The sequence below is a fragment of the Amborella trichopoda genome, chromosome 9 (genome assembly GCF_054954075.1).
Source record: "Amborella trichopoda isolate Santa Cruz 75 chromosome 9, AtrichopodaSantaCruz75HAP2 v2.0, whole genome shotgun sequence".
Taxonomy (NCBI): Eukaryota; Viridiplantae; Streptophyta; class Magnoliopsida; order Amborellales; family Amborellaceae; genus Amborella; species Amborella trichopoda.
The window spans coordinates 47,538,619-47,551,133 of NC_142344.1; the positions used below are offsets into that span (position 1 = coordinate 47,538,619).

The window sequence follows — 12,515 nt, forward strand, 5'->3', positions numbered from 1 at the left end:
TCAAGAAACTATTACACAAAGATGTTTTTGCTCCAGTTTCAATAAATTATTACACAAAAATGTTCTATTTGAAATAAATTTTGTTCCAAAATTCTGCATATTTAATAAATCATCATGACAAAAGGAATAGATCTTACTCAAAATTTAATAAGCTGTCAAAATAAAAAAACACCGAAATATAAAAAAAAAGAACGAATTTAAAAAAATTTGATGTTTTATTTTTTGAAGAAGGAAAGCAAGAAATACTTTTTTTTTTTTATCACATTGTTTTGTTACAATATTTGGGAATAAAATGTTCTCCCTGCAATGACAATAAAACATGAAAAGAAAAGTATAAAATCCTACAAAATTTTGGCAAGAAATCTAAAAAAATGGATTTGAATTCAACTTTTCCAAAATCATGGTCCATTAGAATTAGCAAAACCAGTGATCGAACCAGTTTAATAGCTCAAATATCAATTTTGACCCTTTTTTAGGCTTTCCATTGGAATGGAGGAGTTTCCAGTTGCCTAGTCTATTGATCGAACCGTCAGTCATGTTCCATTTTGATAAGATATATCATTATTTGAACCCGAAAGAAAGAATACACACCAATTGATTATGAAAAGATTAAGATATGTTATTATTTGGCGAAAAAAGTAAAAAAAATTGCATTAAACACGACACTGAGTTTATAATTGGTCATTACTATATTTGAAGATATTGGTGGCTCCTAATAAGCTTATTAGCAAATATTTTGCAGAGCTTCTTCCAACACCACATTAATTGGATTCAAGGGACTAAAATCTTACCATTGATGGATTCCAAATTCTCGATGATTTACAGCCTTCAAATCAAGAAATCAACTTGTTTTGAAAACTATCACCGAGAAGTACACTTAAAGCAACAACTGACAAATAGATTGAGATTAATGCATAATTTCAGCCATGTTTTGCATGCTTTGATTTTTGTTAACCCCTTCAATTCTGACGGCATGGAGCAATTAACCCCTTCAATTCTGACGGCATGGAGCAATTAGAAGGCAGAATATTTTTAGATTGACACAGTACAAGATAAATTAGACTATATAAAAAAAAAAAGTGGAGCACATCACTCCCAGATTTATGGCTTTAACCAAAGTATGATATATTATAAAGGATGAAATTTCTAGAAGGCCTAGGCTTAGTAAACACAAAATAAAACCTCACTACAAATCTTCATTTGGAAAGTACTTTGACAACAAAAATTTCCATGATGCACTAAAATTAATTTCTAACATCAACAAAAAAATTTGAAATTAAAAAAAATAGTGTAGATCTTACGAATATGCATATACTCATTTTTAGAGCAAAATAGACAGTCTAGATAATTTGTTACAATATATACTGTTTTTAGAACTTGAAACCTAAATAATTTTCTACAATCATAATGTTCAAACTGAAATGATCAATGTAAATGTTTTCTAATACTTGAATTGCAATTTTTTATAGGTGGGGCTTTATTTATTTCAATAAAATTGCAGTCCTGTCAAATCATTTTTTCATTTTAAAAGTAAATATTGTACATAATATCATTTACCTTTGATGCAAGTAGGTCTTATGTGCTGTGAAATTTAATAGCTTAAATGTATGACAAAGTCTTAAAAAATTATTTTTAAAATTTGAGCTTAGTCAAAATTAATTATCACTATTTTATACTTAAGAAAAATGGTCTGAGAGTATATTTTTTTCTTAAAAGTGTTACCTACTGCGACTCTCCATGAAGCCAAACTTCTCAGGAGTAATCATGCCGACACGTGATCGATTTCTCAAATCACACCTTAACAAAATATCGAATGGCAAATGGCTACCAAGTTTATAAGGAATCTGAAACTGTTTGAGCCTCCTCAAAAACCCAGAGATAAACCATAAAAATGGAGGTCTACTCTCATGGTCTCTACTCTCCTCACTTCCCTCCCCCAAAGTCCAGACCCAAAACCCTAATTGACCCTAAATTTGCAGGGAACTTTGCTCAGAGGCTCCAGAGTAGAAGCCCCATCACATGTTTTTCTAGTAAATGGGCAGAACGCCTTCTTGGTGATTTCCATGTTCAACCCTCTGAAACCTCTGAAACTGGATCTTCAACTCTTACTCTTTCTTCATTGCTTCCTCCTGCTTCTATTATACCTGAGAGGAAGGTCTCTCTTCCTTTGGATTTTTATCAGGTATATGTCAATACTATAAGGGATATGTGTTTTTTTTGGTGGAATTATGAAGTATTACTGCACTATGGTTTGTCAGGAGTTGAAGATTTGCTAGTCTGTTCCTTTTTTCATTTTTTCAATTTTATGCATTTGATGTTGGTGGCTCAAAGAATTGTGTTTTTGAGGTTGTAATCATTTTGTTGCTGGTTTGTTACCATTTGGGCGTCAAAGTGGGTTAGGTTTTTTTTCTCTATAACTTTTTAGATATATGGCTGTTTGATTATTGCTTTAGCTTTTTTTTTTGTTTTGGGAAAGGAATTATATTTTCTTCTATTATAAAAAATTATTTGCTCGTTTCAAAAATTAAACCCTTCTATCAAAATTGGAGTTCGGTGATCCCCAATTCTAGTTTTAGTCTTTCAAGGTGGATTTTAGGTTACAACTATCTGAAATTTATTTTTCCAATTTTTCTTTTCTTCCCCCAACCATTGTTCTTATTTTGCAAAGGAATTGAATTGGTGTACAACCCATTGTATGTTTTGTAAGTGTTAAAAACTTATCATCCTTTTTTTGGGCTCCAAGCAAGATATGTGCATCACCTGAGTGTTTTTGGTGGAAAAATAATTAATGCCTAGCACCCATTTTCTAGTTTGCTGTCCAGTTTGAAATTCTTTTGTTGGTTGCAAAAGGTACATCTTTTTTATGGTCAACATTACAAAGTTATTTATTTATTTATTCCTTCGATTCACACTAGAAAATTGTCTTTTTGGTTGCAGATTTTGGGGGCAGAGACTCATTTCTTGGGTGATGGCATTAGAAGAGCCTATGATTCTAGGGTTTCCAGACCACCCCAGGATGGATTTAGCCAGGAAGCTTTAATGGGTAGGAGGCAGATCTTAGAGGCTGCTTGTGAAACATTGGCAAATCCAATGTCGAGGGGAGAATACAATCAAGGACTCCTTGTTGATGAAAATGCTACTTTGATGACTGAAGTCCCATGGGATAAGGTTAACCAATATAATTTTTCACTATTGTTGCACAAAAAAATATGTCGAAATGTTTTGGATTGAAATATTAAAAAGAAAATGAAATGCTTTTGCTTTCTCTTTGCAAAACAATTATACCTTTGGATCAATGATCATAGGTTCCTGGTGCTCTATGTGTACTTCAAGAGGTGGGAGAGACTGAAGTGGTTCTTGAGGTGGGGCACAATTTGTTGCAGGAAAGCCTGCCCAAGTCCTTTAAGCAAGATGTTGTGTTGGCCTTGGCCTTATCCTATGTGGACTTGTCCAGAGAGGCGATGGCTCTGGCCCCTCCAGATTTCATCAAGAGCTGTGAAGTACTCGAAAGGGCACTGAAATTATTGCAGGTAACTTGCTTGTGCTTGGAACATATTTATGCATAATTCCTACTGCTTATGCCTTACAGCGATTGTTATTTGTTTGAAGGCTCAATGGGATCCTGGGAAGTTTGTAAATCTGTCGATAATTCTGAATTGCAGAAAGATGAGTTCCCACTTTGTGAATGTCATTCTCTGTGTGCTTGTTTTATCTATTAGGAATCTGTCAACTTATGTGAACATCCCAGCTTATGTTTCATGATTGATCTTCTCAGTTTTTCAATATTAGTTAAGTTCAACATGATCAATAAGATATTCTAGCAAATTATATGATAGCAATTTGCTTCTGTGATGTGCAAGTCGGTACAGCAAAGTTGTATGTACCGTCGCATCCATTCATTATGTGAAATGAATTATGCTTGCTAATGGGACCCTTTGAAGAGCCTTTGATGTAAAATAATTCATGTAGATCTCAATAATCTTGAACATACTTCATGGGTAAGAATTCAACTGGTTTAGGGCCATGTGCGGCAGTCATGGCAAAGGGTTTTGTTAATTGATTGAGGCTGTTGAAACACTTGTGGATCACAGACCTAGACTTTGAAACTTTGTTCTTGTACTGGTTTCTAAATTCTGTTGTATGCCTTGTTTCTAAACTGCAAACAATATATATTCTGCTGTTTACTGCGGATTCTTCTTGAGATCTTCAAATTTCTGTAAGAATCAAGCAAAAGCGAGCATTTGATGCTTCTGTGAGGAGCCATTTTCATTGTGAGTATGGTTATCGTCTCTTATACAGGAGGAGGGAGCAAGTAACCTTGCACCTGATCTACAGTCACAGATAGATGAGACACTGGAGGAATTGACACCCCGCTGTGTTTTGGAGCTCTTAGCTCTGCCCCTTGATGAAGAGAATCGAAGAAGAAGGGAAGAGGGTCTTCATGGTGTTCGAAATATTTTATGGGCAGTTGGAGGAGGAGGTGCAGTGGCCATAGCTGGAGGGTTCAGCAGGGAGGACTATATGAATGATGCTTTCTTATGTATGAAAGCTGCTGAGCAGGTCTGCAAATGGCTTATTGAGAAGTTAAACGTCCTTAATTCAGGGTATGCTTTGCTGAAAGAGGTCTTTGTGAATGGGGGGTTTAGGTTCACTACTCCAATATTATTTCCCTATGGTTCTTTGATGTTGCTTCGTTTTCCTGCTTATTCTTTGATGACTGGAATTTGATGCCTATAATTAAGGGCTTTATGATTGTTCTTGACTGAAACAGAAATAGGTGGCATGCTGGGGTTCATATTTCGGCTGTTAAAGCCTGAAATTTGGTTGAAGTTTGTCCCAATTCAATTGGAAATGACAATATTTCAGTATCAAACAATGCCGGGATCTTTTATAGCTATTTTGGACCAAATTCAGCTATGTTTGAGAAAATTGGTTCTTGATATTTTATTATGCAGAAAAAATAGAAGTTTGTTCAATTGAGGTCTTTTATTGGGTTAATAAAATGGGTTTTTAACAATGACTTTCTTTCAAATTCCGAACCACATAGAAAACTGAAATTTAACATGGCTTCTCTCCTTGACCAGTTAACGTGGCCTTTTTATGTGCTACTTAGGTAGATTTATTTGCATCAACACCTGGCAATATCCCGGCAGAAAGCTTCGAGGTCTATGGCGTGGCACTTGCTCTTGTTGCTCAAGCCTTTGTGGGTAAAAAGCCCCATTTGATCCAGGAGGCCAACAACCTTTTCCGGCAACTTCAGCAGACCAAGATAACTGTACCCCTAGAAAGCCTTGGCGATCAAGCCGGGCCAACTGATCGCATGATCGATTTTGCCCTAGAACGTGGCCTTTGCTCACTTCTTGTTGGTGAGCTTGATGATTGCCGTTCATGGCTGGGTTTAGATAGTGAGGAGTCTTCATATAGAGACCCCTCTGTTGTAGAGTTTGTTATAACGAACTCAATGGGTAGTAAGGATGATGATCTCCTTCCTGGTCTGTGCAAACTCTTGGAGAGTTGGCTAATGGAGGTTGTTTTTCCTAGATTCAGAGATACAAGGAGCATACAGTTTAAGCTTGGGGACTACTATGATGACCCAATTGTTCTTAGTTATTTGGAGGGGCTCGAGAAAGGTGGGGGCTCACCTTTAGCTGCGGCAGCTGCCATTGTGAGAATTGGGCAAGGGGCCACAGCTGCTCTTGATAATGTGAAGACGAGTGCCATGCAGGCATTGAAGAAAGTATTCCCCTTGGGGAATAGAGATGAAAGGAAGAGAGAGAGAGATGACGTTCCAACCGTTTATGAATTGGAAGAAAAGGTCTCTATGGATGAAATTGATCAAGGAAGTTCTGGTGCTTTGGCTGAGGATATTGCTGCTTCCACTAGTGATGAATACGGGGAGACCCAAGAAATCATGGCTGATAGCATAAAAGAAGTCGGCATCAAAGTTATGTGTGCTGGTGTGGTCGTTGGATTAGCTGTCATTGTGGGGCTGAAGCTCGTACCTGCTCGATGGGGCTCGTTATTTTCTGGGAAGGAAACCCCCTCAGCATTGGCCGCTATTAGCGAACCGGGTAAGGCCTGAAGCATTTTTCATGGATTTGCAGCTAGAAGTTAAATGTCTGAGATGAAGTGAAACTGACCTGGAACTATTAGGTAGTGGGTGATTGTTAGCCTCATTGCAAATTTGATGTATATCATTTGACATGAAGTTTTAGTGAAAGCCCTCCAGAGAAAGAAATTCAGCAATAGTTGGTGTGTATGTTTGCAATAGTGTGCACGCGAGGACACATGTGTGTGTGTTTGCAATAGTGTGCATGCGAGCGCTCGTGCGTGTGCATGTGTGTGTGTGTGTGTGTGTGTGAGAGAGAGAGAGAGAGAGAGAGAGAGAGAGAGAGCACAAACCTTCACCGCGATCTCAATTAAGTCTAAAGGGAATCAAGGTTGTTGTCTGGTGGTTTGACTTTCAAATGATTTGGGCCCAATCCGCTATTTTTGAACGATCAATGCACTTTGGCATGTATGGGCATTATCTTTGGAAACTAGCAGACTTCCCCATGTTCTTGTACCCGTCTCGATTACTTGGGATCAATGTTTCTTTAAAAATTTCGGTGTCTTTAATGTTCTATTCAAACGCATTTCTTTGTTGCTACATGTTTCGGATTGTGTTGATTCTATATCATCAAACTTTGGCCAAACTCGAGAATTGGGCTGGGGTACTGGTGGTAGTACCACCTGAGCCTTAGTTAAAGGTCATGGCCTCCATTCTCACAATAACTTTCAAAAAATTGACTATTCGCAAAAATGAGTAGGGGGCCTATGGGCTATAATCCCCACCGATTTACCCAAAAAAAGAAGCCAAAATATGCTCTTGAGTTTGTATTCCTTGATGTTTGTGGTGGGACCTTTTCTTAGCGTTTTGTTGCTTGTGATTACAGAGGAAAATGCGAGTTCAGTTGCTGAGATTCCACGAATGGATGCTAGGCTTGCAGAAAATATAGTCCGGAAATGGCAAGATATTAAATCGCAGGCTCTTGGACGTCGCCATGATCTTGCTAAATTGCCAGAGGTAACTATGACAATCTCCAGCCAAGCATGAAGTTACACTTTGCAATAATGTCAAAGGAACATATAAACGTCAGTGATTTTTACTGTGTAAGCACATCAGTGACTTTGTTTCCTCAAATAATCCTGTTAAGTGTGTTGCTTTATATTGAGAAAGAGAGTAAATAATACAATAGTAATGCCATATGGGTCACATCTCTTTCTATATCATAAATAGGCTTGATTCCAGAATAGCAGTCATGTATGAAACATGACCGTCTTAGCACTTTCTAGTCGAAACATTCTGAGAAGTCGCTTATGTGATTTTCTTTTTTGTGCTAAGATCTCGCCAGCTATCCACTTAAAAGAAAAATAATTTTGAGATTGGTTATTTTGATTTCGTAGCAGCTATCTGATCTGTGATCTGTGCATATTAGTTGTTATCCAACAAAAGGACATCCCCATACATCATTGATTATTTTTGCAGCATAGATATTTTTTTAAAGATGTGGAGACTTATAGCCTCATTGAGGGTATGACTCTTAATAGAGTAGAATAGCAGACCAGGATTTGTATAGCCGACCTCAATTAGTTGGTAAAAAGCTTTGACGACGATTATATTTCTTTAAAACCCAACTTTCCCACCCAAAAAAAGATAAAAGAAAACATTGATATAGATTATTTCCAAGCAAAGTTATTTGTGTGAGCGGGGTTATGTGGCCTCCAAGAAGCTGACACATCTGGACCATCCCTTCCTATGAATCATCCAAACCAAGGGCAATGGGTCCCACCCTCACTCAGTTGCAGCTGGCACATCATCTATTATTTGATCAAACTGCCTAGGGGAATGGATGGCCCCGATGCACTGGCTTATTAGCATAAGCGTGGCTCATGTAATCGTTCCTCGCTTTCGATGTTGATGTCCTTGGTATATCAAATTTTTTGATCAAGTACTGATTTTCGATGCATGGTGCCACCAGGTTTTGGAGGGTCAGATGTTGAAGATTTGGAGGGAACGCGCTGCAGAGATAGCGCAGCATGGGTGGTTTTGGGAGTACACACTGTTGGGGCTCAACATAGAGAGCATCACTGTCTCTGCAGATGGGCGTCGAGCCCTGGTCGAGGTGACGCTTGAGGAAGGTGCACGCCTAACTGATGATAAGAACCCAGAGAATAATGACTCTTATAGTACATCATACACCACCCGATATGAGATGAGCTTTTTGGATAAGGGGTGGAAGATAGTAGAAGGGGCGGTCCTCAAGTCTTAAAAAAGCCTTCCTTTCTCAAGTACCTTATCTCTCACTCCTTTTCGAGTTTAAATGTGGCTCTTATTGTAATGGGTATCTTACCCGGGAAAAAAGCTACATCTAGTATTGGGCCAATGATTTTAGCGATGCGTCCCACACTTTTTTTCGCAAATGTAGAAGCAACGAAATCAAAACCAGAAGCAGTAAGATTGATTCTCATAAAAAAAAAAAGTGAAATATGACCACGAGGCCTAAATGGCTTGCCTCGTTCTTATCCAAGTTCTTTGAATCTTGGCCATTAGCATGTATGGATTCTGCTTGTAGTTTCCTTCATTTCAATCTTTTCAATCTTTGAAAATATAAAACAGTTTATATCTCTGATAAATAAGATTTATCTTGATCCTGCATAGCTAACGTTATTGGAAAAAGTTTGGTTGACACCTTAAAATGTTGAATTAAAGTGCATCCCTAAGATCCTTTGAAAAGAGTTGTTTTGATGTTGGAAAAACAGCTAATTGATCATACATCGAGATATATAGACATGAAAAAAAAAAACAAATATTTGAAGCCTTAAAAGAGTATCTTGCAGCACATTGTGGACCGCAGCACATTATGTGGACCACTCATTGTCAGGATTTTCATGCAGATGTACTTAATTTGAATATTTTTTACGTTATTTATATACACACTCGTGTAAAGACTAAAAGACATTTTCAGAGAAGAATTGGGAAACCCAATCTCTTTCTTTGGAGCAACTTCTTTTCCCATCCCCCATTGCATGGTGCTTCTTCTGGTTTTGTGGAATTCGTTTGGTACGGGTGAAAATACTAATGTCATGAACTTGTCAAATGCTCATGTTGTATTCACCCTCAAGACTAACTCTAGCGTGTTTGGTTGATTGACAAATGCTCATGTTGTATTCACCCTCGAGACTAACTCTAGCGTGTTTGGTTGATTGACGATAGAGAAGTTTCAAGTTCTCAAAGTTGGATTATGTTGGGGTCCTCGTATATATAAGTATTTACTTAATGTAATATATTTGGACTCTCACTACCATTATTCTATCATATATTAACTTTTTTGTTTAAAGGTATTTTAGGTAATTAAACAAAGGTAAAATCGAAATTTTTGATAGGATAAAGAACATTTATCACCTATAGTGGGGGAGGACACTATCGTTATATCACCTAAGTAGAACAATGATTGATTTTTAATCACTAATAAATGCCACTATATTCATAAAAAAATATCTTACACCTCTAATGAGAGGTGCCCTTATTAAAAAAAAAATTGCATTACAAAACAATAATATATTAGTGTCCAAAAAAGTTTGAGTAAATTAAGAAAATACTCGAGTATCGTAACAAAACCTTTATTCCTTTTGGGCATTGGTTGAAGTGAATAAAAGAAGATTAAAAACTTGCCAAAAGATATTCTACTTGCTCGGGAGTAATACTGTCTATTTACTTGCTAGGGTATAACCCTACCTAGGATTGATTATAGAACCCTAGATTTTTGGGATTTAACCTCTTTACCTCATAGATTGACGTCAATAAAAAATTTCCTAATTTCACCCTCTAAGCATTTGAAAAAATTAATGTCTCAAGATTGAATAGAGACCGTTCAATTTTTAAAGGGGTAAAACTTTAGGGTAAAAAAACTTAAATTCTAAAATTTTCTTATGAGAATAATTACCTACTGATTTTTAGGTGGTCATTTGACTGAGAGAGCAGAAATGAGCTATGCTCTAAAGGGAACATGATATAAGTGCTCTAAAAATTTATAGGTAAAAAAAATCCTTGTCTAGGGGACTTTGCCCACCGGGCCCTAGAGCAATCTGGGCCTTCATTTGCTCTCTCTAATCTTGGCCTTTTTCTCCAAGTCTTTTTTCTAATTTGTGCCCTTTGTCTCTTTTAACTTATTCTCTTTATAAATATGTCATTTCTCTCTCTAATTGGGTCTTTTCTCTCTTTAATTCTGTTCTTGCTAACTGTCATTTTTCTCTCTTCTCTCTCTTCATATTAATGAAACTTTGAAGCCTTTTCTCTGTAAAGCTTTGCTACATCATTGTGAAGTATTACCTCTATATTTGAGAACTTCCAAACAAGTTATCAAATAAGTACTTCAAAACTTGCAGATATCGGTAGTCCCATCTTTCCAGAACCTAGATCTTCTAGTATCTAGAGAATCCTCGGCTTCGAGTTACCAAACATGCTCTAAGGAAATCTTGGGCTTCACTTGGCGTACAAAATTTTAGCAATCACATCATTATGTGATGGACAACGTTTTTAAGTCACCTCTTAAAAATCTATTTTTGAGATAGATTTTTGGACTTAATTTTTAAGAACACGTAATCTCTAACCTGGAGATCATGAATATGAATAAATAAATAAATTTTGAAAATTTAAAATAATAATACTACTAAAAAATCATTCGGACCGTTAGTTTCAATTGTTTTTAAATGGACCATATATTTGCATCTTTAAGATGGATGCAATATTTTATACGCATCTTTAAGATGGATGCAATATTTTATACCCTGAGACCACATTTTGTAGACCACATATTATAGAAATAGGGTCCAGCCCGCGTGAAACAATTTTCATTTAATGATTGGCATCCAAGGGTGATGTCTCACTGTTCACGGGGCAGCTCATCTTTCTGCAAAAGTTGAGAAACACCCTCAAGAGTTAAAGATTGAAAGGATAAGTGGGTTTCCTCTTTTCTCATAAAAAATAATTATATTTCCATGATTCCCCATAAGAGTAAGTAGCACTATTTTCTTGGTATGACCTTCAGCACATTCAAATGGAGCCTTATTTAATGGAACTCTACAATGTCACAAAATACTTCTTTGTAAAGGGAGAGAATGATCTGAAGTTTGTTATTGAACCATACCATTTATGTTTGGTGTAAAGAGCAAACAATTACTTATAACCATCCGATGTAAAGTCTAACAGCTTGGGCACGTCACAAAGTTTAAAAAAATTTCTTTAAAACTTTGAGCTTGGTCAATGAAATAAATGCAGCCACCCAATTTCACATCCAAAGACCAAGATCTATTTTGTACCAAAAATAAATGGTTTCATCATATACTTTCCCCCCAAAAAAGAGAAGACCAATTATTGCCCCTTTTTATTTTTGGGTAGTTCAGTAATGGAAATTCAACTTGAGTTTTACCATTGCTAATATCGATTACTAACCACACTAACAAATGAGTATCAAAGCCATGTATCATGTGTTAATTTTGGGGGCCCAGAATATCATCTTCTTTGGCATGCTCAAGTAATTTGCTGCAGAACCATAGAATTTGTATAAAGGAATCAAAGAAATAATGCTGCAGAGCCATAGAATTGTATAAAGGAATCACATAATTAAGTGGTAAGAGCTCAAGGGTGAGCATTAAAGCTGTTAACAGCATTGGTGGCTCTTAAGCACATCATTGACTCTTTAACAGCATTGCTGAAACTTTTAAGTATGTTCATGGATTTCAAGTGCACCATCTGTTCTCAACGATATTGTTGACTCTCAAGTGCATTTCTAGATTTTAAGTGCATCACTGGCTAGAGAGAGGGAGAAAAACTAGCAAAGAGAGAACAAAAATGAGAACATATGTAAAACCTCTCTTTAAAATTTAAGTAAGAATGATTGATGTACACCCTTTGGCCTTCAAGGGGACAGGCTCTCTTTCATTGGCACTCATGAAGGTTGTTCATCAAGAGGTGGTCATCCATTAGCCTTTCAATGTGCGCTTTTGTGTGCATCCAAAATAAAGTTTTGTTAAAGTAAACAGCTGTAATGAGATTAAATGGACCTTTAAGCAACAAATGAAAAAGGTCCCCTTTGGTCATAAAATACCTTAACACAATTTAAAATGACAACAGTTGTTTTGAAATGAGCACCATCAAAGCACTTCACATCATGTGCTGTGGAGTAGTAATATACTATAGATTGAAATGCTAAAGTATAACGCAAGAAAAGTGAATGCACTTGATTATCCATACACTTCCATGGAGTTATTATAACTCTTAATCTGTTAAGAAAATGAATAAACTATAACTTCATACTTAATCATACTTAAAATACCCATTAGTATTTATGTCTTCTTCTAGAATTACAAAAACAAAAAAAATCTCTTTTCTATATAACTGCAACTATCAACTTCTAGTTAAGGTGGCAATGGTCAATCCATCGATAAAAAGGGAACCCCACAGCAGCTCTCTG

General features: G+C 36.5%; 1 protein-coding gene across 4 annotated transcripts; it reads left to right on the forward strand.

Annotated features, from left to right (window-relative positions):
- Nucleotides 1-1,739: 1,739 nt before the first annotated feature.
- ARC6 (Chaperone DnaJ-domain superfamily protein) lies at nt 1,740-8,698 on the forward strand. Of its 4 annotated transcripts, none has more exons than XR_016040471.1 (7): nt 1,740-2,182; nt 2,938-3,168; nt 3,306-3,530; nt 4,300-4,604; nt 5,114-6,071; nt 6,936-7,066; nt 8,022-8,698. XR_016040471.1 is itself a non-coding variant. In XM_006854804.4 (7 exons), the coding sequence occupies exons 1-7, from the start codon at nt 1,892-1,894 to the stop codon at nt 8,310-8,312; spliced, it is 2,388 nt and encodes a 795-aa protein (XP_006854866.2). In that variant the 5' UTR covers nt 1,746-1,891; the 3' UTR covers nt 8,313-8,698. The 4 variants fall into 4 exon arrangements, 2 of the variants coding, with proteins under 2 accessions (XP_006854866.2, XP_088702473.1); XR_016040470.1 differs by having other exon boundaries at nt 1,746-2,182; nt 4,300-4,560; nt 6,936-7,152; XM_006854804.4 differs by having other exon boundaries at nt 1,746-2,182; nt 4,300-4,560.
- Nucleotides 8,699-12,515: the final 3,817 nt, after the last annotated feature.

What these genes read in the sequence shown, in the direction of transcription:
- ARC6 (XM_006854804.4), top strand. Translation starts at nt 1,892, where the DNA reads ATGGAGGTCTACTCTCATGGTCTCTACTCTCCTCACTTCCCTCCCCCA. An exon ending in GGCCGCTATTAGCGAACCGG is followed by an intron (nt 6,072 to 6,935) that starts GTAAGGCCTGAA and finishes TTGTGATTACAG; the next exon opens with AGGAAAATGCGAGTTCAGTT. An exon ending in ATCTTGCTAAATTGCCAGAG is followed by an intron (nt 7,067 to 8,021) that starts GTAACTATGACA and finishes TGGTGCCACCAG; the next exon opens with GTTTTGGAGGGTCAGATGTT.